This window comes from Ipomoea nil, unplaced genomic scaffold (genome assembly GCF_001879475.1).
Source record: "Ipomoea nil cultivar Tokyo-kokei standard unplaced genomic scaffold, Asagao_1.1 scaffold1936, whole genome shotgun sequence".
Classification (NCBI taxonomy): Eukaryota; Viridiplantae; Streptophyta; class Magnoliopsida; order Solanales; family Convolvulaceae; genus Ipomoea; species Ipomoea nil.
The window spans coordinates 2,243,384-2,271,166 of record NW_017618364.1 but is presented as its reverse complement, the minus strand read 5'-3'; the positions used below and the strand labels follow the sequence as shown (position 1 = coordinate 2,271,166).

At 33.7% G+C, this 27,783-nt stretch overlaps 4 protein-coding genes across 5 annotated transcripts; 3 read left to right on the top strand and 1 right to left on the bottom strand.

Moving 5' to 3' along the window:
- Positions 1–770: 770 nt before the first annotated feature.
- Positions 771–4,969, top strand: LOC109146692 (disease resistance protein TAO1-like). The gene is made up of 5 exons (XM_019294342.1): positions 771–1,324; positions 1,782–2,901; positions 3,042–3,302; positions 3,398–4,183; positions 4,454–4,969. The coding sequence occupies exons 1-5, from the start codon at positions 771–773 to the stop codon at positions 4,967–4,969; spliced, it is 3,237 nt and encodes a 1,078-aa protein (XP_019149887.1).
- Positions 4,319–26,273, bottom strand: LOC109146715 (trans-resveratrol di-O-methyltransferase-like). Of its 2 annotated transcripts, XM_019294372.1 has the most exons (4): positions 25,470–26,273; positions 25,024–25,374; positions 18,119–18,126; positions 4,319–4,330 (listed from the first exon to the last, which is right to left on the bottom strand). In XM_019294372.1, exons 1-2 carry the CDS (start codon positions 26,202–26,204, stop codon positions 25,054–25,056), a joined length of 1,056 nt encoding a protein of 351 aa, XP_019149917.1. In that variant the 5' UTR covers positions 26,205–26,273; the 3' UTR covers positions 4,319–4,330; positions 18,119–18,126; positions 25,024–25,053. The 2 variants fall into 2 exon arrangements, with proteins under 2 accessions (XP_019149917.1, XP_019149916.1); XM_019294371.1 differs by lacking the exons at positions 4,319–4,330; positions 18,119–18,126 and having other exon boundaries at positions 24,811–25,374.
- Positions 12,979–16,105, top strand: LOC109146708 (TMV resistance protein N-like). The gene is made up of 2 exons (XM_019294364.1): positions 12,979–13,609; positions 14,892–16,105. Exons 1-2 carry the CDS (start codon positions 13,125–13,127, stop codon positions 16,042–16,044), a joined length of 1,638 nt encoding a protein of 545 aa, XP_019149909.1. The 5' UTR covers positions 12,979–13,124; the 3' UTR covers positions 16,045–16,105.
- On the top strand, positions 16,479–18,053 carry LOC109146709 (disease resistance protein TAO1-like). Its single transcript, XM_019294365.1, has 2 exons — positions 16,479–17,381; positions 17,497–18,053. Exons 1-2 carry the CDS (start codon positions 16,539–16,541, stop codon positions 17,920–17,922), a joined length of 1,269 nt encoding a protein of 422 aa, XP_019149910.1. The 5' UTR covers positions 16,479–16,538; the 3' UTR covers positions 17,923–18,053.
- Positions 26,274–27,783: the final 1,510 nt, after the last annotated feature.

Sequence of the window (27,783 nt, the reverse complement as noted above, 5' to 3'; positions counted from 1 at the left end):
TGATAAATGCTTGATTTTAACACCTTCAATTTAGACATATTAAATTTTGAGCTGCTTTATTTAATACTATAAACATTTCTTTATGGTACTTTGTTGTACTTTATTTCATTTTATACTACTTGTCTATTTGAACAGATAGAATCTTGAGTCTTGACCCGCTTTATTTAATTCATTCCTTATATATTACTCCATATGTAATCTTTTCGTCAAATAATCTTTTTGTTACTTTGTTATCTTTTCATTTTATACTACTCGTCATCCATTTAAAAGACAGAATCTTGACCCATTTTATTTTATTTATTCCATATAACACATGCAATTTTTTTTTAGATGACGAGAAAAACCTGCAGTCATTACCTTCATGCATTTGGTAAATTCCGTTTGTCTGATAATTTATAAAGTACACAAAAAAAAAAAAAAAAGAGTAAATCCCAATAAGAAAACTCGTGTAATAAGCTCAAAGGAAAAAATATTAACAAAAATTGATCTCGTAACTTTAGATACGAGATTCATGCACAACTTACTCGACTATCTCTTTCAAGGCAGTTGCAATCTTTTGGGGGAACATTCCTATTGCACACAAAACGGCAATTTTTGTATATATATAACAGAGTCGCGTGCTTGCCTGTATGCTTTATAACTAGTGTATAGATATACTTAGCAATTTTACCTTGGAATGTCTTAGAAATTTCCTTTGAGTTTAGCAATCTTCAGCTTCTCCATCATCCTCATCATCATCATCTCCATCATTAGTGTACTCAATTTCGAGTATGGCATCTTCATCTTCATCATCATCATCACCATCATCATCTCCATCATTAGTGTACTCAATTTCAAGTATGTCATCTTCATCATCATCTCCATCGTCTCCTCGTTGGATGTATGATGTTTTTTTAAGTTTCCAAGGAGAAACAAGAAGATCATTTATTGATCATCTCTACACGAATTTGTGCAATGTTGGTGTTAACACTTTTCGTGACGATGAAGAGATCAAGAAAGGTGAGAACATTTCTACCGAGTTGTTGAAGGCCATTGGGGAGTCAAGGATATCTATTATCATTTTCTCCCAAAATTATGCTCGGTCAAAATGGTGTCTTAAAGAGCTCGTGGAAATCTTAAAATGTAAAGAGAATATGCAACAAACCGTTCTTCCTATATTCTATGATGTTGATCCTTCAGAGGTTCGGAATCAGACAGGTGAGTTCAGCAAAGCATTGCTACAACACACAGAAAGATTTGGGGATCAGAAAGTTGATGAGTGGAAAGTTGCACTCACTAAGGCTGCTAATTTGTCTGGATGGGACTTACAAACCATGACAAACAGGTACTCCTATTTTTAAGTTTCATTTAATTTCTGGATTAATATGGGGGAGGTGTTATATAACTTTATTTAGTTTATTACTTTTATTTACATTTTTGGTCAATTTAATCCAACCATATATTTTAAAATTAATAAAGTTGAAGATCTTACATGCTTAATGACCTTACCATTGTCCACTGATACTATATGATGCCATGCAATCTTTTATATGATTAAATTTTAATATTCACAAAATTGAATTATTTAAAAATAATAATAAAATGAAATTAAAAAATAAAAGATATCAATATGGCCATCTTCTTCTTGATTTTTTTTTTAAAACCATTTTATTATTTATTCTTTATTAAGGCTGTGATTTTTTGTGTCCAATTTGATCTCTTAATTTTGTGTGTGATTTATTTTTTCCATTTTTTAAGGATATAACCAAATGTTTGATTCAATAAATATAAATTTTGGCCAGGTGTGAGTCAAAACTAATCGAAGAAATCACTGAAGAGATACTAAGGGAATTAAACCACACCTGGATGAATGTTGCAAAGTACCCCATTGGAATTAATTCTCGTGCTAGAGAAATAATTCGTTTATTGCAAAGTCAAAAAACGAAAGATAATGTTGGGATGATTGGACTTTATGGCATGGGAGGCGTAGGAAAATCTACCCTCGCAAAGGCAATATACAACTTGATCTTTCAAAAGTTTGAAGGTAGTAGCTTTATTGAAATCATCATATCAGACATTTTAGAGGGACGGCAAAATGGTATTGTCAAATTACAAGAGAAACTTCTTTGTGAAACATTGAAGAGACACAAATTTGAAATAGCCAATGTTGATAAAGGAATAAGTTTGATCAAAGAAAGGTTGCGATCAAAAAAGGTTCTAATTGTTCTGGATGGCATAGACCATATTAGTCAATTAGAATCCTTAGCTCAACAAGATTGGTTTGGTTCAGGGAGTGTAATTATCTTAACAACTAGAGATATTCATTTGTTGAGTGATCTTAAAGAACATGAGAAGTACATGGTCGAAACTTTAAGGTTTGATCAATCTTTAAAACTCTTGAGTTGGCATTCTTTTGGTGTCCCTAAACCATTAGATGATTATGCTGAAGTATGCAAAAGTGTAGCAAGTTATACTGGAGGACTTCCATTAGCGGTTACAGTTATAGGTTCTTATTTGCGTGGAAGATCTGTGGAAGAATGGAGCATCAATGTAGAGAAATTAAGAAGCATGCCACATGATGATGTGCAAAAAGTTCTTAAAATAAGTTTTGATGCACTTGATGATGATACTCAGAATGTCTTTCTAGATATTGCATGTTTCTTTCTTGGACAGGACAAAAAAGAAAGTATTATGATATTAGAAGCTTCTAGATTTCATGCTGGAACTGGAATTAGGACTTTGATAGAAAGATGCTTACTAACAATAAAAAGTGAATTTGGTGAAGATGAAAGACTCCATATGCACGATTTAGTTCGTGATATGGGGAGAGAAATAGTTCGAAAAGAATCTCCTCGAGAGCCTGGCAAACGAACTAGATTGATTGACCCAAAAGATGTTTTTGACGTGCTTCAAAGCAATAAGGTAAAACATTTCAATTCCTTTATACACGAGTTATTCTAGCTAATCCATTCCCTTTCTTTACTAAGTTTTATAAAAGTTAATTTTTATAATGTTTAAAATATTTTTATAAAATGTTTTTTTTTTTTAAAATTTTCAATTAGGGTACAGAAACAATCGAAGGCATTATGTTAAAGGATATGTCTTTGAGTACCAAAGCATTTGAAAGGATGGTAAAGTTACGAATACTCGAATTGGATAATGTGCAATTTAAAGGATCATTTGCATATCTGTCCAACGAACTTAGGTGGTTTAAGTGGCGCAATTGTCATTTGAAATGCATACCATCTAATTTTCGCTTTGAAAAACTTATTAAGTTGGACATGAGCAATAGCAGTATCCAAGAATTTCAAGCCAGTATGAAGGTTTGTATATGTAGTCTAATCATGCTTCTTTGAACTTTATATATATTTCTTATTAATTACAATTTGGTAAAAAATCCTCTACTTTCTTTCAACAGAACATTAAATGCTTGAGGATCTTATACCTCAACCATTGTAAGCACCTCAAGAAGACGCCAGACTTCACCGGGGCACAGAGTCTTCAAAAATTATCCTTCAAATCATGTTTTAATTTGGCTGGGATTCACAAATCAGTTGGAAATTTGGAGAATCTTGTTGAGTTGAATTTCTGGCGCTGCTTTAAACTCAAGGAACTACCCAATAGCATTTGTAAGTTACGATCACTTGAAGTTTTAAATGTAGGTTATTGTATCACACTCAAAGTGCTTCCAATTGACTTTGGAAAATTGGATCAACTAAGAGAGTTTATAGCTAATGGTACTCCCATTTCACATCTACCATTCTCTTTGGGATGTTTTCAACATTTAAAGCTCTTAGCCCTGGGCGGGGTGGGGGTGAAAACCTTAACACATCATTCCTGGTTAAGAACATCTTGTGATCCTGCTAATGCTAGTTTGTACTCGTTGGAAGGATTAGATTTAAAGGGTTTATCGTTCAGCCTTTGTCATCTTTCCAATTTGGAAGACCTCTACTTGGAAGATTGGCGGAACCTTAGAGCAATTCCTGAACTTCCTCCTAATTTGAAGAAGCTCTATGCAAGAAATTGTGTCTCATTAGAAAAAATAGCAAATATATCAGCCTTGAAAAGACTCGAAATATTGTGCATTGCTGGTTGCAAAAGTTTGGTTGAGCTCCCGGGCCTGGAGAGTCTTGAATCCTTGGAAGGATTTGAGATAACGAATTGCAGTGCTTTGACTATTCCTCGGTTTGAAAACTGGTTCCAGGTTTGTTACATTCTCTTCATCTTTCACTCTTGTTATCGTTTGGTAATCATCACTAGAAAAACCAAATTTACCAACAGAAAAATTCAAAATTCGTACGTATTTAATTTATATTACCAACACATTTCTGTTGGTAAAACATTAAGACCCGTAGGTATTTAAGCTTTAGTTAATTATTTAACACCTAGCTAAATCTGGTATTTCACTAGTATTGTTTGTTGTTTTGTTGTAGTGAATGATATATATATATTTTTCTATATATATATAATGTAGGCACAATATTGTGAAGGTGATAGTGTCCGGATTTGTGTTGAAGTATTGGGAACTTTTGTACAATGCTATGTTCAAACACTTTTGAGGCATAAACAACCCATTCGAATGATTCATAAGGCTTTTGATGATGATTATTTGTACGAATTTGAAGTCTCTGTCAGAAACAAGACCACTGGCCATTGGATTCCAATGAGATCTACACACAATTATTTTCTAGACTATCGGCCCTTGCACTGTGATGGTACGATTAGACTTGAGCGTGAATGCCCAGAATGGGCAGTGGAGAAAGATGAGTGTAAAGGAATTCGTTTTGAGGTCCCAATAATGGGTGGGGAGGAATTGGAATTGGAGGTGTATGCAGAATTCGATTATCCTTCACAAATTCTTTGTTTGTGTGAGTTACATAGAGACAGAGATGGGCAAGTGTGTTTCTTTCCATCCACAAGGGGATATCTGGAAGTTGATGAAACAACAGTATCTTTCTATGGTCAGGAAGTACAAATGATCATCTACTGATTTTCTAAATATTTGTAAATAATTATGAGTTAATTTTAGCGAATGTCCCTGGTAGACCTTATTATTGGCTAATTATTTGACAAATAATATTAATTTGTTTGTTACAAGTTTTTAGTATGTTAGTCTTCCGTCTGTTACTGCTGAAAAAGTTGTTGTGCCTAGGACAGTGCGAAAATTAGTCTGGGAATAGAGTCATGTTAAAATGCAAAGTCTTCGGATAGTAAGATTTAATTGGGTGTCTCACTTAGTTCAAGAGGGACTTCACGCGTAACTACGTTCAGATTTCAAGTCTTTCTCAACTATATAAAGGAGTAGGGATGCCAATGAGGCGGGGTGGGGGTGGGGGACATACCCCATCCACACCCCCAACTTTCTTCTCATTTTCCGTCCCCGTCCCCATCTCCACGGAGATTATTTCGGGACGGGGAATACCCATCCCGTTAATAAGTTATAAAAAAAAAAAAATTAAAAATTAAACATTAAAAACATTTAAATAAATAAAACATATATATTCATCCCCAACTTAAAGTAATATAAAATATTTTACAATTAAACATGTTATTTAAATATGCATTTCAAAAGCATGACATACAATGACAAAAATGCTTCTAAAATTATATATATTGTATAGAAAATACTACATATGTGTGTGTTGTGTGGCTATATATATATATATATATATATATAAATAAATAATTTGGGGACGGGCGGGGCGGGGCGGGGAGGAGCTAGTATTCCAGTCCCGTCCCCGTCAAGATGGGTATCAAGGATCCCGGTCTTGAACAGGACAAATAGTCATTCCTACACCCTCTTAATTGAACCAGTTGGACATGGTCTTTTTAGTGTTTGATAGAGAATATATCCCTGGTCCCGTTACCTGAATGTACCGTGTGCCTACTCGGTATATGGGCGGGTCACCGAGAAGAATTATTCCCGAGCACAGAGACGGAGCTAAAGGGGAAAGGGGGGGGGGGGGGGGGGAGGCAGCTGCCCCCTCACCGCACCCCACCCCATATATAATATTTGTATGTATATATGTATATATATAGTACATGTTTTAGACTTTTAGTATTAGTATAAAAAACTATTAAATGTTAACAATAAATGAGTTAGATTAGTTGGTAGAACACATGTTTGGCAATAATAAAGGCCAAAGGTTCGAATTTTTTGGCATTAACATAGTTTTACAGTTTTTTTTGACTCCTTCCAGCCTATGGCTTCAACACAACCACAATTTTAATAGCTTTTTAAATATTTAACACACACACACTATATATATATATATATATATATATATATATATATATATATATATATATATATATATATATATATATATATATATATATATATATATATATATATATATATATATAACATTCTTTTATATTAATAATGAGATGTTTAATTTATAACATATTTTCTATTCAAATTATTTTATCAAATTAATTATGTTTCATATTTTGTTATAAATATTTGTATAAAGTTTCGATGTGTTTTATTTTTCGTGCATATCCAACAATATTTACAACTATATTTCTTAGGTAATTTTTTTAAAATTATCCATTTTGTTTTAATGTTTCGCCTTTATTGAAAAAATTTTCTGAATCCGTCCCTACTTCGCCCCCTTAATCGAATTTCTGGCTCTGTCCCCGCCCGAGCACTTACTGACCTGGAGCAACTTGACCCAACCTAGCGTAAAGTATCAATCAGTGGCTTAGTTAGCGGCCGTACTAATTTCCTGGGAGCTAAAGGTTTCCCGATCATCTAAGTTCATCAGAGCGTGAAACCTAACCTCCCTCACTCTTAAAGTAGGACAACAATCTCTTTAGTCAAACTCGGCAATGGCAAAAGCAAGGGCGTCAAGAACCAGCTTCCTGCACTTGGGAGAATCAATGAGGCATCCAGCCTGCCCTGTGCATGAGTTGCCCGTGTCACGCATGCCGAGCTTCCGTCATGCTGGGAGGAGGGACTTTTAGCCTACATGACATAACTATTTTATGTTCGGGATCTTCTTACTCACTGTCATATGATCGTGAACTTATTCCTTATTAATCATGGAACCAATAAACCAACACAGAATTCAAGAGGGCAATTGTATTATCTAACTCAATATAAACATTCCCGATAGTATTTGCGCTATATTAGTGGTGTTGTTTGTTGATTTTTAATTTTTTATTATAGTGAAATAGTTCGTACAGCCTTGGACGTTTTTTACGTTTTTACTTGTTATCATATCCTTAGCTTCCCTCCTATATAAGTTTCAGTTTAAATTAAACTTCAAATATTGATGTGATAATATTCATCAAGAAGAGTACAGTAAGACAGTCGAAGAAAGAAATTGAGGCGCAAGTGCATGCAGAGGAATGTTCTTTACTCTTTAGGACTATAAACAGTTCATGTCGTCATCTTTTGAGCTATAATTATTCCTCTCAACCAATCATTTAACTTCTTTTTCTATTTTTCTTTTCTTTTTATTTATTATAAGGAAGGAGATACTCTACATATACACACTACTTGCCTCAACTGAGGTTCGAACCTATCACCTCCCACTTAGGAAAGCAACCCGATACCTGATATAAGGAAGGATCATATTTAAAGGGTTTATCGTTCGGCCTTTGTCATCTTTCTAATTTGGAAGATTGGCGGAATCTTAGAGCAATTCCTGATCATCTCTATGCAGATTAATTAAACGAAAAAATGTTAAATTTTATACTGTATTTTGTTAATACACTCTAACATATTCTTAGTATATATGTTCAACAATTATGTCAATCCTGATTGGAATATGGTTTGGACCTAAGACCTCTCTTATAGAAATCAATGAGTAAGTTAAGAATAGTAATTAGTTAATGTAATATTTTATTACTAAAGTTTATACTAACGGAATGCGGGGATTTTTAAGGAAAAAATAATATAATAGGGGGTAAAGTAAGAAAATAAAAAATACTAAAATCAAAATAATTTGAATGATTCATTTCATCTAATTGGACGGACATTTTTTTGTTTCCGTTATAGGCCTAACTTTATCGGCTCTTATTAGTATACTAGTTTTTTTACGCGCATTGCACGATTGGGATAATGCCCAATGTTTTTTTTTTTTTTAAATAAGTACTTTAAAGTATATCAAGACAAGATTATATTGGAATTGTTCATGCATAGATAATTGAATGTTAAATTTGCGTATTTAAATAGGCAATTCTAAGTTTACTAATGCAAGATAATATAGTCAAGATTGATTATAATTGTCAATAAAATAATTGTGTGGGTATGATTGAAACCAAATATGGGAAATAAGGGAGAGCAAATAAAAATTAGGGCATAAATATTAAATATATACTAATATTGAAGAGCTAACTGTTGATTGCCAAACAACGACATTGCGGGATAGTTTCTCACTTCAATTTGTTGTGTGATTTGAATACTCTTTTTGTCAATAAATCCCCGAAGTAGTTAATATGATTGACTTAATTATTTTTTTTTTTAATTTTTTTTATAACAATTATTATACTTATTATTATTATTATTATTATTATTATTATTATTATTATTATTATTATTATTATTATTATTATTATTATTATTATTATTATTATTATTATTATTATTATTATTATTATTATTATTAAATCTATCTATGCCCTTAGGTCATTTTACATGTTAATCTAAACGGCTAATTTTTTCAAATATCTTTTTACCAACCGTTGATATAATTCGTTGGTCAAATCCACTAACGCTAACTGCTTATTATCAAACAAGGACATTGCGATGTAGTTCTCACTTCAATTTGTTGTGTGATTTGAATACTCCCTTTGTCAACAAATCCCTCAAATAGTTAATATGCCTTGCTTTATTAATTATGCAAGTTAAGAATGCAGGCTCTCCTATGGCTCTCCTATGCAGGTTCTCCTATGCTCCATTTTACTTGGGGTTAAAACCAATTCCAGTTCTTTCCCCGGGCAGTCTGGATTCATTCAACATTCTATCCATTAGGTTGGATGAATTATTGAATTTATCCAAAACTTCAAGCAGTTCTTGCTCTCTCTTCTCTTTTGTTGTGCACATCTCCTTTAGAGCGAGAACATCTTTCTCAAGCTGCTCCTTAGCAATGACTAGCATATTGTTCTCAATACGAACTTGCTTTAGTTCATTATAGCTAAGCCTAAGCCGAGAGTTCTCCTCCTTGAGTTTGGAGTAAGTGTTATTTATCACATTGAACCTCATCATCATTTCGGTGACAGATTCATTTGAGGTAAAACTTCTCACTGAACTTGACTCAGCTGAATAACAAGAGGATGAATGACAATTTACCTCGTCTTCATCTACCATGAGACATAGTTCGTCTGACTCTTGACTGAATAGGCACATCAGTCCTTTCTCCTCATCAGTGCTTTCGTCTTCTGAGCTAGAACTTGAGGAGCTACTTTCGGTTGCGACTGTGTCAGAAGTTTCGTTTACTAACATTGCCTTTCTTCTTCCTTCCTTTCTGGAGTTTGATGATTCAGGTTTGTCGCTTCTTTTATATCTTTCTCCAGTCTCTTTTGAGGGGCTTGTGGTAGCATTGTTATCTTGATGTTTGCTTACTATGGGATGTGGACAGTTTGCCTTGAAGTGTCCTGGCTTTCGGCAATTATAGCATAATAGCTGAGAATCCATGGTTTCAGATTTTGATGTTTGAGGAAAGTTCTCTTGCTTCTTTCGGTGGCCCGAATGTTGTGGATCTTGAAAGTTGTTCTTTCTCATGAATCTTTTCATTTTCCTGACAAATAGTGCATATTGTTCATCAGATAAAAATTCACAAGAGTTAGATTTCGACCTGTTGGATGTTGATGCTGATTGATTTGCCATGAGAGCAATATTTCTTGTTTCTGAATCTTCGGCATCTTTTGGTTCATGTTCGAACTCATAAGCCTTGAGATCACTGAAAATTTTGGCAGTGCTTGTCGTTTTCATGTCTCGACTATCCCTCATTGCAATAACCTTCATTTCCCATGATTTAGGTAGACCACGAAGGATCTTCAGATTCATTTCCTTCTCAGTAAGTTCTTTTCCAAGATCTGATAAATCGCCCATCAGTCTGGTGAATCTGAGTTCCATATCCAAGATTGATTCATTTGGCAGCATTTTGAAATCTTCGAATTTTTTCATAGCCATTGTCAGCTTGTTGTCCTTTTCTTGCTCGTCTCCTTCTCCTAATCTCATTAGGACATTCCACACTTCCATAGCATTCTTGCATTTTCGGACTCTTGGAAACAGGGAATCATCCATAGAGTTGTAGAGAATGTTTCTTGCTACATTGTCCAGATTCGCTCTTGCTCTATCTTCTGAGGAGTACTGGTCTTTTGGTTTTGTTATCATCTGTGGAGCTCCTGCACCCTGTGCGGCTGCTTGAGTATTCGCCATCATGATTGTGATTGGTCCGGTTGTTATGACGTCCCACATCTCATCATGAATGGAGCATAGGAGAGCCTGCATTCTTAACTTCCAGTCATCAAATTTAGCAAGACTAAATGCAAGTTGTTTGGAGCGATGAGCATGTTCCTTTTCCATTTTTTTTTAAAAAAGCGTGCAAAGAAAATATGCAAGATTTTCAAGAGATTTTCGAATAGGGATCTACCAGGCAGTAAATGCAAAGCCTTTACCGAACAAGGTATTGGCTCTGATAGCACTTGTTGGTCCCGATAGAAAGAGATGAGAGTCTAGAGGGGGGGGGGGGGGTGAATAGACTCTTTTCGTTAGAAGCCCTAAACGTCACCTTTCGGTGTCTTGGCGCAGCGGATAAGATAGATTCGTTTTAAAATACTTTGCACGAGTTTACGTAATTAGACAAACTTTCGGTAATGATAATGAAGAAATGATATGAGAGCAAAATAAAAAGCGTAAGTAAGGAGATAAGGAGGACACGAGATTTTATAGTGGTTCGGCCAATGTTGCCTACTCCACTCTTCTTCCACAACTGTTGGAAGGATTGCACTATCACTCTTAGTACAATTACACAAAGACTTCCTTGATCACTAAGCTGGACAGCCTTCGTAGGTTTTTCAACTCCTCGAGTTTACTCCGCCTCTATCAACTTCTTCTCCTGAGTTGAGGTTGGTAGAAAATGATTTCTTGAATTCTCCAACGAAGAGATCTTGACTCTGAGATATGATAGCTTCAAACTGATGTCAAGACTTCCTTGAGGTGTAAGACAAGTGATTCTCCAAGTAACTTAACACCTCAAAAACTGGTTCACAAAAGCTTTTTGTAAATCGTAGACGTTTCAAGAGCTTTTGTAAGTGAGTAAGTCGAGTGATAATGAACCAGCACCTTCTTAGTTGATGAAGGTGAGTTTATATAGGTGATGAAAATCCATCCGTTGGAGGGAGATGAAATTTTCGAACCTTTTAACCATTGGACAAGGACCGGGGAGCTTCATGCATTAAATGCTCCATTAATGAGGTTGTACCATGTAGCCGTTGAAGGTATGGAAAGCATTAGGGTTTTGTCCTTTAGCTCCAAGTGATAGTACATCTTCATTTAATGCTTCTTGAAAAGTGAGTCCCATAAAATGAAGTCCTTATTGTCCTAGGATGTTGTCAAATCAGACAGGTGAAACATTCTTCTCGTTGTTGAAGAGAAGTAATGTTTAATAAAGATCGTCTTTTACACACACTGTTCTTTCGTGTTTGTTGACAACTCCTGCTTGACTCTCGTTGTTGTTCTTCATGTCTCGTGTCTTCTTTCGCCTTGGAGAACCTAACATCTAGTCATAACTCATTTTCGTGTGTTTGTCTAGCTTAACACGAATTACAAAAGAGTTATGGCAACTCTCGTCTAGGACGAAAGTAGCAAAACAAAAACAGCTAATGGTTAGGGGTCTACTTTTCTACATTACATTGGTATCATCAAAATCCTAATACAATGTTCCTAACATTTTGTATTATAACTTTGATATTTAATTTAAAAATAGTGCACAAAAAAAGATAATAGACAATGTAGTGAATATAATTAATTGATTAATTGAATGTAAAGAATTTTTACATTGGAGAAAAATAAAGACAATATAACTAATGAAATTATTTCTCTTATTTAATTTATTGATAATGAATAAAAAAAATTTGAATAAAGACATTGTACACACATAATTCTAAATTAAAAAAATGCATATGTATTATTTTTTGTTGTAGCTACTAAATTATTAATTATATAATTTAATAAGAGTAAAATAGAGTACTAATTATATATGTCAACTTTAATTTGATTGGGATGGAGTTCAAACCTGAGACCTAATTTAATAAGAGTAAAATAGAGTACTAATTATGCCAACTTTAATTTGATTGGGATGGGTTTCAAACCTGAGACCTTTCTTATTAAAATCAATGAGTAAGTTAACGGTGAATTGACAGAAACTAACGGAAAATATAATATTTAACGGAAAAATTAACGGATAATCATATTCATTAAGGATAAATTAGGAAATCTCATGGAAAAATTAAAATCTGATTAATCTGAGCCATTCATTTGATTTAAAAATTTGACCCCCATTTTTTCTACCCATTATAGGCCTAACTCTTTTGGGCTCTTATTAGTATAGTAGATATATATATATATATATATATATATATATATATATATATATAGATTGGATTGTGTAGCAGAAGGTCGGGCAGAATTTTATTCTTCGTGGCATTTGTTTAATTAATTTGATGATGAAAATTGTTGTGTGGACGGTGGATTAGTTGAAAGACTTGGAGGAGATAATGTTAATTATTGTACTCCGTATTGTTTATCATGGAGCTTTAATCTGACTTATTATAAAATTGTAGATGTAGCAGCCCGGTCACCTTCAGACCAATTGTTATACCGTTAATTTGGATTCATATTGCATTCTGAATTCTGATACAAAAATTCTGTATCTTCTGTTAATACATTTTGTATGTACAGTTAACCGTACATGTAAATAAATTCTTGCAAAAAGTCACGAAATTTCCTTTGGGTTTAACCATCATTGGGAGGTATATTTTTCGTATCCTGACTTTGAAATGACCAAGTCATCGCTGCTGATCTGCTACACGCGTTTTCAAAGCTCTTTAACATAAATCTTTAGTTCATAGCTCCAAAGGCAAGCTGCTACAAAATCCAGACAGATAGTATACTCAGATTTTGGTCGAGTATGGCATCATCATCATCATCTTCATTGTATGCTCGCATGATGTATGATGTTTTCTTGAGTTTCAGGGGTGAGACACGAGAATCATTTTGCGATCATCTCTATGCAGATTTGAGACGGGCTGGAGTTAACACCTTTCGGGATGATGAATCAATCCGGAGAGGAGAGAATATTTCTGTTGAGTTATCTAGGGCCATAGAGGAGTCGAGGATATCCATCATAGTATTCTCCAAAGACTATGCTGGATCCCGATGGTGTCTAGATGAACTTGTGAAGATCATGGAATGTAAACAAAAGTTGAATCAGATTATTTTTCCCATATTCTACAATGTTGATCCTTCCGAGGTTCGCAAACAAACAAGCACTTTTGGTGATGCATTGACTCTACACAGACAACGATTTGGAGATCAAAAAGTTAATGAGTGGAAAGATGCACTCACTGCTGCTGCTAACTTGTCCGGATGGGATTTGCAAACCATGTCAAATGGGTAATCCTATCTCTTTTATATATATTTTTATATTTGTTGATATTTTCCTGACACACTTACTCATATACTAAATTCATATCTATGGAATTTTTTTTAAGAAAAATTTAAAAATAATTGAAGATGACGAATCTGCATCTTCTAACTGTGCTTTTTAATTAATTTTTATACGGAGTATTAATTTATTATTATACATAAATATTACGGAGTATTGTTATAGTTATTGACGAATTATATTTGTTGGCTAATTAATAGAAAACTAGTAATTGTTGATGCACTAACTATTATTAATTTAACAAATTTACCAATTAAATTTTTGACATCTTCTGAATTAGCAAAGAAAGTAATGATTGTGGAAGCAGAAAAACGTACTTGAGTTCTTGAGCTCAGAATTAGTTTGATTAAAAATTTAAGTTTTAACTATACAATGTAATATTTAATATTTTTAAATGTTTAATTATGCTATTAGTATGTTGATTTTAAAGTTTATTGTTACTTGTATTATATTAGAATTAGAATTTGAAATAACTACTTTAATTATATAACTAATGTATTTAAATAAAACTTGTAAATAAAATAACAGGCGATATTTGCCAAAAATCTCCACCAAAAATTTATTTATTTGAAAAAGATTATTTATGTAAGAACTATATTTATTTTATATCCAATTTCTCCTCTTTATATATGTGCAGTCAAATTAATTATAATTGAGGTTTAAATGAATATATACACAAATTATATTAAATATAAAATTTTACCAATAAATTTCAACACAGTAAACTTTTTTCCATACTTCATTATGCTTTAATATATATAGAGATAGAGATAGAGCTATAAAAATAAAATATAATTTATAAAATATAAATATAAATACACATAATAACTTCAAAAAAATATGTATAAATACATCTACCCACACAATTAATGCATCCATACTTGCTGATCTTGTTTCTATCAAAATGCATTCACACTTTGGAGGGAAAATTTTGTGGCTAGATTCTGCTTTATTATATATAAATATAAAGATAAAGAAGATATAAAGATAAAGATACTTTGCCAACTACCATGTAGTGTGATGGCATTCAGATTATCCATCCAAGTGGATGAGGGGTTAAAGGTTTGAACCCTGCAAGAAAGTATGCAACATATACTACCCGAAAATATTTAGTTTGGTTTCTTAATTTTGTGTTTTAGGCCTTAATTTTTTTTTGAACGTATTTTTTTTTTTAAAAAAACAATGTATAGACAAAGATTATTTCATGCAATAAATTTAAAATTTGATCAGGTATGAGTCAAAGTTCATTGAGGTGATTACTAAAGAAGTGCTACGAGTGTTGAATTTTATGCCCATGAATGTTGCAAAGTATCCCGTTGGAATTGATTCTCATGTTAGAGAAGTACTTGATTTATTACAAACTCAAACAAATGATGGTATTCGGATGATTGGAATTTTTGGCATGGGTGGTGTTGGGAAATTAACCCTTGCTAAAGCTATATACAATCACTTGATCATGAGTTTTCACGGGTTTGAAGGTAGTTGCTTTGTTGCAAATATTAGACAAGAAGTTTCTAATAAGGGACGACACAATGGTTTAGTTGGTTTACAAGAGAAACTTCTTTACAAAACACTTCAGAGAAAGAATTTTGAAATAGATAATGTTGATGAAGGAATAAGTTTGATCAAAGCAAGGCTTCAATCCAAAAGGGTTCTTATTGTTCTTGATGACATAGACCACATAAGTCAATTAGACTCATTAGCAGGTCAGCGAAATTGGTTTGGTTCAGGTAGTACAATTATAATAACAACTAGGGATGTTCACTTGTTGAGTGAGCTTGGAACACAAGAGAAGTACAAGGTTAAAACATTAAGCATTCATGATTCTTTGCAACTCTTAAGTTGGCATGCTTTTGGTGTTCCTATAGCATTAGAAGAGTATATTGAAGTATCGAAAACGATAGCAAGTTATACTGTGGGACTTCCATTAGCACTTACCATTATAGGTTCTCATTTGCGTGGAAGATCAGTGCAAGAGTGGATCGAAGATGTTGAGAAATTAAGAAGCAATCCTCATGAAGATATTCAAACAATTCTTGAAATAAGCTATGATGCACTTGATGGTGATACTAAAAACATCTTTCTTGATATTGCTTGTTTTTTTGTTGGGCATGACAAAAAAGACACTGCTATGATATTGGAAGCTTGTGATTTTCATGCTGAAAGTGGAATCAGAAGTTTGATAGAAAGATGTTTGTTAACAATATATGGAGATGGAGAATTTAAAATGCTTGAGATGCATGATTTAGTACGGAATATGGGAAGAGAAATTGTTCGGAAGGAATCTCCAAAAAATCCTGGCAAACGAAGTAGATTGGTGGACCCAAATGTTGTTTTTGATGTTCTACAAGGCAACAAGGTAAAACATTTCCTTTTTACTTGAGTTATTAATCTAGTTCATTTGCTTGTAATACTTAGTTTTATTAATAATATGAAAGATTTTAGAGTATCTAACATATTGCTACATCAAACACTTTTTTAGGGCACAAAAACAATTGAAGGGATGATCGTAAACTCTAACATGTTAAAGAATGTACCTTTGAGTACGGAAGTATTTACAAGGATGGTAAATTTGCGAATACTCATATTAGATGGTGTGGTTCTTAGAGGATCTTTTAAATATTTGCCCAATGAGCTTAAGCTTTTAAGGTTGCATAATTACTGTTTGAGTCACATACAATCGGATTTTCATTGTGCGAAACTTGTTGAGTTAGACTTGAGCTATAGCAATATCGAAGAATTTCAGCCCAATATGCAGGTTAGTATGTCTAATACTTAATTATTTAACATTGCATATTTGCTAAGAACTTTGACTAAAAAATAGAAATGCATTAAAACCTTTGTATTTTATTTTAACAGCATTTTATATGCTTGAGGATGTTAAAGCTCGATTACTGTGAACAACTTAAGAGTACACCAGACTTTACTGGAGCACAAAGTCTTCAGGAAATATCCTTCGTACGTTGTTTAAATTTGGCGAATGTGCACCCATCAATTGGAAGTTTGGAGAGGCTTGTTTGGTTAAATTTGTGGAGGTGCAAGAAATTGAAGGTGCTTCCAAGTAGCATTTGCAAGTTAAAATCACTTGAGAAGTTAGAATTATCTGGTTGCAAGAATCTGAGGGAGCTTCCAATTGACATTGGAAAATTAGAGCAACTAAGAAGATTATATGCTGCAGAAACTGGTATCTCACATTTACCCATTTCTTTGGGATGTTTGAGAAATCTAGAGTCCTTGGAAGTGGGAGACACTGGGAATTCAGTAGCTGTTGATTTTTTTCCATCTTCAGCTGTGAATTTATGCTCATTGGAATGGCTGAGAGTGAGTTTCATCAAATCACAGCAAGTAAATCTTCCAATTGCTCTTGGGAGTTTGACCTCATTGATACAATTAGTTTTATCAAGAATTTGGTTTCTTGAAAGTCTATCGTTGGACCTTGGTCATCTCTCCAACTTGAAATGGCTCTTCCTGGAAGATTTGCAAAATCTTAGAGCACTTTTAAACCTTCCACCTAGTTTGGAGCGTCTTATTGCAAAAGATTGTGAGTCATTAGAAAAAATAGTAGATATATCAAACTTGAGAAGACTTGAATGGTTGAGAATTCCCAATTGCAAAAGTTTGGTTGAGCTTCCAAGATTGGAGAGTCTTGAATCTTTAAGATGTGTTGAGATAACAAATTGCAGTGGTTTGAGGATTCCTCCAGTTGAAAATTGGTTCCAGGTTAGTTTAGTTATGTTCCCCTCCCTCATCTTTGTCTGATTTGGTTATAATAATAATAATAATAATAATAATAATAATAATAATAATAATAATAATAATGATGATGATGATGTAGGCATGTTCTGAAGGTAATACTGTCCAGATTTCGCTAAATGTCGGCAGAGGTTATGTATGTTGCATTATTCCAAGACTGTTGGGGCATACACCCATTAACATCATTAATAGTGGTTTTGATGGTAATGAGGAGTTTGATGGAGTTGGTGTTAGTGTGAGAAGCAAAACCACTGGTGCTTGGATCGTAAAGGAACCTCAGAAATATATTAAGTTTGAATTGTATGAGGAAATTGAATTTGAGGTGGGAACAAGGATTGGAGAAGTATTGGAGGTGTACGCTCATTTCCATCCTCTGCAGAAGAAGATGCTGCTTTGTTTATTTGAAATACATAGAAACGAAGATGGAGAAGTGCGTTTCTTTCCATCCAAAAGAGGCTTGGTAGAATTGAAATTGATGATGGAACAACAGAAAATGAAATTAGATTAATGGCGGGGATACAAGAAAGTGATGATTGTTCAACAAGTAGTAGTGTAGGTGTAGGTGTAGGTGTAGAAGAAGAAGAAGAAGAAGAGCAGAAGAATTATGGTTGGAGAAGAAGATTTTGCAGCAGCATTATTCCGGAGTCGTTTCTCCTTAAGTGTTTTTGTTGGGATGAATCTAAGGAAGATAGAACTAACATTAGTATATATAGCTACTTTATCCAACAAAACAGACATAGAAAGAAGAAGAAGAAGAAGACGGTGAGAGTAGATGCAGATATGATTTCCATCCTCTGATCTGATGTACAGCTAGGTATGTATGTTCAACTCATCTCATCTCTATCACTTCAATTAATTCGTCTCTGATAGATGATTTGGTGTGCATGTTTAATTTATATTATATTATATAGTAGCCTAGGTAGTAATAATAATTAGAATAGATATTAATTAAATGTATATATTTTATATTAATATTAATTCCATAATTAATATAATGTAGGCACGGCATGCAGGTTCTGCAATCGTTATACCCTACACTACGGCGCACATAGCACTGTGCGCCGCGCGCCTCCCAAAACGACGTCGTTTTGGGGTCGTTTTGGGAGGCGCGGTAGAAAGTTGTTGGGATTATGTGTATTTGTTCACACAGTTATGTGTATTTGTTCATACAGTTATGTGTATTGGTTCATACAGTTATGTACATTTTTTATACAATTATGTACATTCTTTTTATACAATTATGTACATCCGAATCAGAAAATTTGTGTGTATTATGTTAATAGTTGATGTGTATTATGTTAAAAGTTTATGTTTATTATGTATTATGTTAGATTATGTGTATTATCTTTTAAAAAGAGTATGTATATTTTGTTATATAATTATGTACATTCATGTATACAATTATGTGTATTCTAGTAGAACATTATGTACATTCTTGAACAACGGATTTTTTTTTTAAAGAAAAAACTACTGTCATTCACTGGGCGGGAAATTTAAAAAAAAAAATAAAAATTAAAACGACGTCGTTTTGCATCTGGGCGCATAGTGCAACGCGTGCCGTGGTGTAGGATATAAATTGCCCAGGTTCTGAAGATGAATGATATAGTTTCCATATTTAGCTGCTTCAGATCAGCTTGATGGGCTTGGGGTCTGGAATGGAACCTACATCACCGGGTCGTTATATCGTGGACCGTGGTGCGAATACACCGCGGTCAAAACGGCGTCGTTTCTTTAAGTAAAGAAACGGCGCGCCGTTACTGTTAACGGAGCGCGCATTTTTTGTATGTTAATTACCAACTGACACTACAGTGTATCTAAACCGACACTGTCTCACGTGTTATTTTTATATTATCAAATGAAATTGCAGTTATATCAAAATGATACTGTAGTTGTGGTGAAATGAAACTGCAGTGTATATAAAATGAAACTGAATAACATTTCACATATTTGAGTGTATATTGTACAATGAAGCTGTAATTATATAAAAATGATCATGTAGTTGTGTTTCAATAAAACTATAGTGTATATAAAATAAAATTAAATAACATTTTCACATATTTGAGTCTATAAATATTGAATGAAACTGTAGTTATATCGAAATGAAACTGTAGTTGTGTTGAACTGAAACTGCACTGTATACAAAATAAAACTGAATGACAGAGTTACTTTTTGCGGAAGGGTGCGGAATGACAGGAAACGGATGTCATTTCTTTTCATTAAACAAAACGACGTCGTTTTGATGCGCGATGCATAATTGATTATGCACCGTGGTGCACGATATAATTTGCCTACCTCACCTCCATATATTAACATCATATCATTATATTTTATGTTATATTATTTTAATTTCTTTGAGTCACTTTTCGCTTTCCTTCCACTAGTTTCAATTGGACTACATCTCAAGTCCTCCTTCTTAATTGGTTGATCTTGAGTAGTAAGCTTTGTCTTGGTGCTTGTTCACCATAAAGGCATTTCGCCTTAAATGTTCAAGCTTCCGGCAGTTGTAGCATAAACTTTGCACCACCTCATCCACGTCCTTGCTCTTTGAACTGGATGACTTTAATTTTCAGATGGCCTTCTTGTTGAAGAAGATGGGCTAGCTTGACACCTCGAATAATTGTTCTTCCTCATTAACCTTATTTTTGAATTTCCTAACAAAGCAAATTGTTCATTAGATGAAAATCCACTAGGGTTAGAATTTGACATTGAAGAGCTTGACAGTTGATTGGCGATCAACCTAACACGGTACTCTTTTGCTCACTAGCTAGCATCTCGACCCCTCTTCCCTCGAGCTCATTTCGAAATCATAGGCTTTTCAGATCCCTTAAAAGTTTCATTATGGGAGTTGTCTTTAAATCTCTGTGGTCACAGTGCATGGTAGTGACCTACATCTCCCATGCTCTTGGAAGCCCCTGATGAATGTCTTAAACTTATGTTTTTTCCTTGCATATTTTGACAATTTTTGCTTGTTACTCATTATGTTATGGTGTCATTTTGGTCACTTATATAATTTATTGCATGTGTTAGGTGATTTGACAAAGAAATTATGTTTTGAGACATTTGATGAAGTATTTGATCGAGATATTGGAGCCACCTTAACACGAGAGCACAATTGAATATTATGTGGCTAGTATATAGTGTACACCGTCTTGTGGACACGGGTCTGGGCACGCTCTTGCCTGCACCTGTGCCCACATTATAGTAGCACTCTGTGTTGCTGGGCACGGGTCTAGACACACCTATGCCTAGCCTCTGCAACATGTTAAAAGGCATTTTTCCCTTGTTTTAAAAGAACTATTTCCTCCTCTAAAAACTCATCTTTCATTTTCCTCTCATTCCCTAGTTAGGTTTAATTAGCTCTAGAATAGTTTAGATTAGTGTAGATTTCTTGTTCCTTTCCATTTCCAAGCTCAAGAACATTGCAAATCTTGGATTGAGGCTTCAATAGAGAAGTTTTCTTATTCATCTCTTCTCTTTACTTTTCATCTATGATTTCAATTACTCTTTTAATATTGTGTATCTATTGTTATATTATGAGTAGCTAAGTGTTTTGGGGTTAGGATTTGGTTTGATTTCTTGCTATTGATGCCTAATTGAGATGTATTGCATAAAGGAGATTATTTGGGTATTCTATGGTTTGTTGTGTGAATAGGATTTGTTGTGAAATTGTGTATAATTGTTAGATCCCAATTATATGCTTTATTTGGACGTGTTTGTTGCTACGAGAGTAGAGCTTGTACACTAGCCACACATTCACACACATGATGCCAATACGAGAGTATTTTAGGTGTTAAGGAGAATACATACCTTGTGTTCTTGTTTGGGAATCCTTGGCTTGAATTGCCATGAGAGTGGGGTTCAATGTGAGGTTGCAAGACCAAATACCTACAAGAGTGGTATTAGGACACTTTTGAGCATCTCACTTACCCTATGCCTTGATCTAATTCTCTAATCCTTAGTACAATATTTGGCACCTTAGCTTGAATCAACCAAGTCCTGGTCTTTTGTTTTACTTGTTTTATTTGTTATTTGCTTAATCATATCAACTCGACTCTTTAACGATTGACCTAGCTTTTATAAGAATAGTTTTAACTTGTGCTTAACTTCACCTTGCATCATATCAATTCCTATGATTACAAGAGTCATCTCCAGTGAAACGATATCTAAACTGAAATTGCATTGTGAATCTTGAATGCAAGATGTAATTTATATTTCTACTTGATTTTATGTTATGCAACAATCACGTTCATTAATTAGATTTGTTAATCAAATGTAAATAACGAAAATTGAAAGCATAAAAGAAAACAATAACACAAGAGAATTGTTACGCAGTTCGGAGCGCTTCTCCTACGCCTGCGGGGCAACCCACGTCGATCTGCCCAACCCACTATAGATGTTCACCAAGGAGTATTACAAGAGGTAAGTACAGATGGCTCTCAGCCTTTACCACTACAACCCTTCCTAACACCTATTCAAGACTGAACCATACATGCCATAACAATATTCAAGCGAAGCTTCAGCTGTACCAGGTACTGTCTGTGCAGTCCAAAATTAAACTACAATAATATAATCAGATTAATTTGATAACTTTATAGAGAATGCTTTCACTGAGAATAGTAGTTCGAAAATCAGCAACTTTCCTCATTGGGGTGGCTTCCTTTTATAGTAAAATATTAATCCCACTTTGATCCACATAATTAGCATCCCATCCATATAATCAGCATCATATAATCTTCAATGAACCACAACTACACATTTGATTTGGAAGCCTCATTATGTGTACTGTATTGCCGACTTCCTTCATTTTCAATCTTAATTTCACCAATTAACTGTAGTCATTCAAATTAATTATTAGTTGATGGAAAATGGTCCAAAGAGTATAACATAAAGTATTTCACATTAAATAATTCTAACCCTTTAATAATTAAATTAGCCAATTTATATTAAGGGTTTTTTTACGTGTATCATTTATACACTTACATAAACTCTATACTGTGATTTGATACTTGATGGATGTGTGAAAATCGCTCTTATCAAATTTGGCGTTGTTGCCGGGATGGCTTGGTTTTAATTGTTTCGTAGCAGTTAACATTGGTGAATGACTATTATAGGAGACTATACCTTTTTTTTTTCTCGATTTTGATTTTCTTTTTATTTGCCTTATGTGCTCAATTGCTAATTTAATTGATCAATCTTGTTAGGGATTTTCGAATGAAGATACCTTGCTCGGTGAACTTTCACTGTATGATTCTGCCTTACACAAAGAGTCACAACTTAAATATGTTCGTCCTTCTGCAGTATTCATGTCGCACATGTACTGATTAATTTGATCAATGACATCTAAAGTCGGTGAGAGGAACACTCGGCCTTCAAGCTGCGACTTGTCAATCATGCCATATCTCGAGCTTGGGAAGGTGCTTTCCCCTATAGTTGCTATGGGATCGTGTCAACATATCAACAAAAACCGTGCCGGAATATCGATCTCAAATGAACCGCCGTTTACAACCTCTGTAATCCCATCTCCGATGTCTGCAATCCATTTTGAAAACCGATCAACCATCTGTCTATCTTCCTTTGAAGCTAAGGTCCATAGTCTCAAGTTCATGGTGAGCATTAATACCTTGCAATTTGTTCACAAGTATGAAGAATTAATAGTTGCTCCGACAACTACTGGTCTTGTTGCTTTCAGAATAACAATGGGGAGTACTATACGCAGGGGGAGTATTTTTGTGATGGTTGTCGGTGGTGGTTGAAGGAGTATTTTTGTGATGGTTGTCTGTGGTGGTTGAAGTACCTCCTGGCCCTGTCTTGGCGTTTTTTTTGTGAAGAAATGGTCTGCTCTATGTCTTTATCCAGCACGGATTGTGTGCTGTGTTTTTTATGGCTTGTAATCAAACAATATATATATTTTTTTTGCTACAATAGTTGCCACTATTGGCCCTTTAATTATGCTTGTGCTTCTCTATCTTTAGTTGATTTGTTTTTGCCAAATAATAGCCAAAGGGGGAGTTTGTTAGTGTTTTATTTCTATAAGAAAAACCCTCAACATATAATTGACAATATTATTATGGAAAATTAAGATAGGATTTAGCTTGGTGTCTGTCCGTCTTTAAAGAAGACTGATTGATCAGTGAAGTCATCAGACGCACCTCTAGATCAAGCCACCGAAGGACTGATAAAGGAAAGTTTCTAAAAACTGGTATGTGGTTATGAGATGATGGTTTTGGAAAGAATATCAGCAAATCATCTTGAGAGGTATGAACCGAATCTTAAGATTTCTTTCTTCACAAAAAGTCCTACCATCTACAACCAGAGATATATTTGGAGAGTGTCCAAATCAAAGTATAAATATGCTTATTCCTTCAGAAGTTAGGGTTGCATTGATTGAAGCCGCAACACTCTATACTAAACAGAATATACATCTCTGGTTGTCATGCCTCTTCTCAAGACTATAAGTTCATGGTGATTACGAAGAAGAACTTGAGAAATATCATCACTGCTCAACCGATTGGAAGCGAAGATCACTCAGTTGTGGGAACAACGTGGGACTGCGTCATTGAAGCGGACTCCATCAGAGTTAGCTCTCCAATTGAATGGATTTCATTGGACTTCTGAATGCGCGGCTCTCCGACTTCAACGATCCACTAAACCTTTGTAGACTGGGTACTGACCTTGTGTGGGGCACTTGGGTGAGATTGTATTTTTCTCTACCTTTGTACATTGGATTCTGAGTTAGTGGATTGGACACATCGGTGATCGTCCCCCAGATGTAGATACACACTGTATCGAACTGGGTAAACAATCTTATGTGTTGATTTTCTTTCTGCCGTAATTTTCTGCGATGCGTAATATCTGCCTATTTATCTGAATGACTAAGTGATTGAGAATCTGAGTTTGTCAGTCACCTATTCGGTTTGCAAGAAACTAAATCATCTTCCAGATTAAGAGAATATGCAAAATTACACATATGATATCTAATCTGTGAGGTCGGATACTCTCTTATACAAACCTTACCACAAAAATTAAACTTTCACATATCGAAGATTATGCTTACTTGCCCAGTTGCCTGAGTTCTTACCTTCTTTCATTGATTTTATCATGTTTTTATTGGTTTGTTTTACTAGTATTTATACTTGATATTTGCTTAACTTCTTGAATATTTTCTATACTTAGTGCCTAGTTACTTGTTACTTGTTAGTGCATAATTTATGTCATAAATTTTTAACTTGCGAGAATGACAACTTTTTACCCGTACTCACCATTTATTACTATATATATATATATATATATATATATATATATATATATATATATATATATATATATATATTCCATGACCCTTGATTTAAATTTCTTTTACCTCTAAAATATTATGAATATCTTTTTCTTTCTTTGCTCAAAACAATTAAAATATTATTACTCAAACAATGGTTACAAGATACAATTTGTCGAATATAATAAAATAAAACTTAAAATATAAACAGAATATAAAACATATCCCATATTGTCCCATATTTATTCAACAATTGGTGTACCCTGATTGCAATATTTATCAAATCACACATGTAACAAAGCCAACCATCTTTATTTCATCAAGACAAACTTCAACTAGCATGGGATGGGCAAGCGCAGTTGCGAGTTAAGGAAAAAGTTGAATAAGAGACATTAATCCCAGTTGAGTTGTTTTATAGTCGGTAAAGCCAGCATCATTGAAGATCTTTACCCATTCTTTTAATTTTCGCTCTCGTCCACCAAAATTAACCATCATATGCACATCCGCGAAAATTTGGGTTTGGATTAACTCATCATCATCATCGTTGTCGTCGTCTCTGTTTTGGGTGGAGCCCATTATCATATCAAGAATAATAACTTTTCCTCCATTTTCTCTATTGGGTATTGCTTCTTTACAATTTTTCAATATTGTAACGCAATCCTCGTCATTCCAATTGTGCATTATCATCTGATTTAATTTAATTGTAGTATCAGATCAGACAAGAATTTAATGAATTAGTGCATATTTAAAAAAAGAAAAAAGTGTAGTACGTAGAATTGTACCTTAAGAACAACTGCTTGTGCAGGAGGTATGACCTCGAACATGTTTCCCGCAACATAGACCAAGTTCTTAGTCCCTTCCAAGCCGGCAACAACGTGCGGAAGATCCAACACACTACACTTCATATCCGGGAATTCATCGGCCAATGCTCTGGCCACCATCCCGGTGCCACCTCCCACATCTACTAGTGAATCCAACCCCTCAAAAACTTCCCTACAATATTTTTTGACCAAAGACATTACAAGTAAGGAATTACTTGCCATGGCTTGGTTAAAGTGATGGTTAAACTCCGGGTCTTGACTGACGCGGTCCCAAAATGTTTTCCCATACGCTGTTTGGTACGGCGTTGGATCATCGTTGTGGAACCATTCACTGACATGCTGCCATGGACCCGTAAATGTGGGACCGGTTGCCCCTAGCGCGAAAGGTGCCATACTAAAGGGATGGTCCTTAATGAGAAGACACGACGGAGGCCCGAGGGCATACCCGTCGTCGTCCTTAATAAAGATGCCAGTACGAGTCAAGACGCGCATGAGGCGACCAAGGTGGTCGGCTTTTGCCTTGTTGATAGCGAGGGCGTCAACCAGCTCTTCAAGCGTCATGGGTCGACCGTGTCTATGAATCACGTCTGGAATGCCTAGCTGAACAGCACATTTGAGAGAAGATGAATTTATGAAGTTGAGAATGTGGTTCCTTATGTGAGTTTGGGCACGACCCAATTCATCCTGCAATGCCATCCCTATTTAATTTTCACCTAGCGCGCGCAGCTTAGATAATATACTACTTTTATTTGGTACATGGAATTGCATTCTCCATCTCAATTATATATACATTGATCATCGTTTAATTTAATTTATGTTGTTAATCTATGCATATCTCTGGCTGATCTTTATTGGGTTACATACGTTACCCTCAGCCTATCATATGTTTTTATTCATCAGCAAGCCATAGATTGAGTACGTTATAATTAAAAAAAAAAAAAATTACATTATATTTTCTTAAACATTTTGAGTCCAAAAAATCTAAGTTTCCATCACCTGATTCATACCTATGACCACTAATTTGGAATGTTAACAGGGATGCTAGTTGGTATTTATATAATTTACTAGTTTTTTTACGCACATTGCGCGATTGGGATAATGCACAATGTTTTTTTTAAATAAGTACTTTAAAGTATATAAATGCAAGATTATATTGGAATTGTTCATTCATAGATAATTGAATGTTGAATTTGCGTATTTAAATAGGTAATTCTAAGTTTACAAATGCAAGATAATATAGTCAAAATTGATTATAATTTTCAATAAAATAATTGTATAGGTATGGCTGAAACCAAATACGTGACATAAGGGAGAGCAAATAAAAATTAGGGCATAAAATATTAAATATATACTAATATTGAAGAGCTAATTGCTAATTGCCAAACAAGGACATTGCGTGGTAGTTTCCCACTTCAATTTGTTGTGCGATTAGAATACTATTTTTGTCAATAAATCCCCCAAGTAGTTAATACAATTGGCTTAATTATATTTTATTATTTTTTTTATTTTTTCAAAAAATTATTATTATTATTATTATTATTATTATTATTATTATTATTATTATTATTATTATTATTATTATTATTATTATTATTATTATTATTATTATTATTATTATTATTATTATTATTATTATTATTATTATAACCTTAGGTCATTTTACATGTTAATCTAAACAGCTAATTTTTTCAAATATTTGTTTACCAATCGTTGATATAATTCGCTGGTAAAATTTGCTAATATAATCCGTTAACTGCTGATTGTCAAACAAGGACATTGCGAGATAGTTCTCACTTTAATTTGTTGTGTGATTTGAATACTCTCTTTGTCAACAAATCTTTCAAGTAGTTAATATGATTGGCTTTATTAATTATATTTTTTTTTTAATTTTTTCATGGTATTAATAAAATACTTGGTAAATAAAAATATAGCATTATTTTGTATTATAACTTTGATATTTAATTAAAAAAATAGTGCACAATAAAGATAATAGACAATGTAGTGAATATAATCAATTGATGAATTTGAATGTAAAGAATTTTTACATTGGAGAAATATAAAGACAATATATTAATAAAATTATTTCTCTTAATAAATTTATTGATAATGAATAATTTTTTTTTTTAATAAAGACATTGTAGGGACAATGTAGCAAATATAATCAATTGATGAATTTGAATGTAAAGAATTTTTATATTGGAGAAAAATAAATACAATATAACAAATGAAATTATTTCTCTTATTTTTTTTTTTTTTAAGTTACTGGTTCTATTAC

Excerpts from the sequence above, each read along its gene's own strand:
- LOC109146692 (XM_019294342.1), top strand. The coding sequence starts at position 771 with ATGGCATCTTCATCTTCATCATCATCATCACCATCATCATCTCCATCA. Across the intron at positions 3,303-3,397 it reads AATTTCAAGCCAGTATGAAG|AACATTAAATGCTTGAGGAT; the intron begins GTTTGTATATGT and ends TTCTTTCAACAG. Across the intron at positions 4,184-4,453 it reads GGTTTGAAAACTGGTTCCAG|GCACAATATTGTGAAGGTGA; the intron begins GTTTGTTACATT and ends TATATAATGTAG.
- LOC109146708 (XM_019294364.1), top strand. The coding sequence starts at position 13,125 with ATGGCATCATCATCATCATCTTCATTGTATGCTCGCATGATGTATGAT. Across the intron at positions 13,610-14,891 it reads TTGCAAACCATGTCAAATGG|GTATGAGTCAAAGTTCATTG; the intron begins GTAATCCTATCT and ends AAATTTGATCAG.
- LOC109146709 (XM_019294365.1), top strand. The coding sequence starts at position 16,539 with ATGTTAAAGCTCGATTACTGTGAACAACTTAAGAGTACACCAGACTTT. Across the intron at positions 17,382-17,496 it reads CAGTTGAAAATTGGTTCCAG|GCATGTTCTGAAGGTAATAC; the intron begins GTTAGTTTAGTT and ends ATGATGATGTAG.
- LOC109146715 (XM_019294372.1), bottom strand. The coding sequence starts at position 26,204 with ATGGCATTGCAGGATGAATTGGGTCGTGCCCAAACTCACATAAGGAAC. Across the intron at positions 25,375-25,469 it reads CACAAGCAGTTGTTCTTAAG|ATGATAATGCACAATTGGAA; the intron begins GTACAATTCTAC and ends AAATTAAATCAG.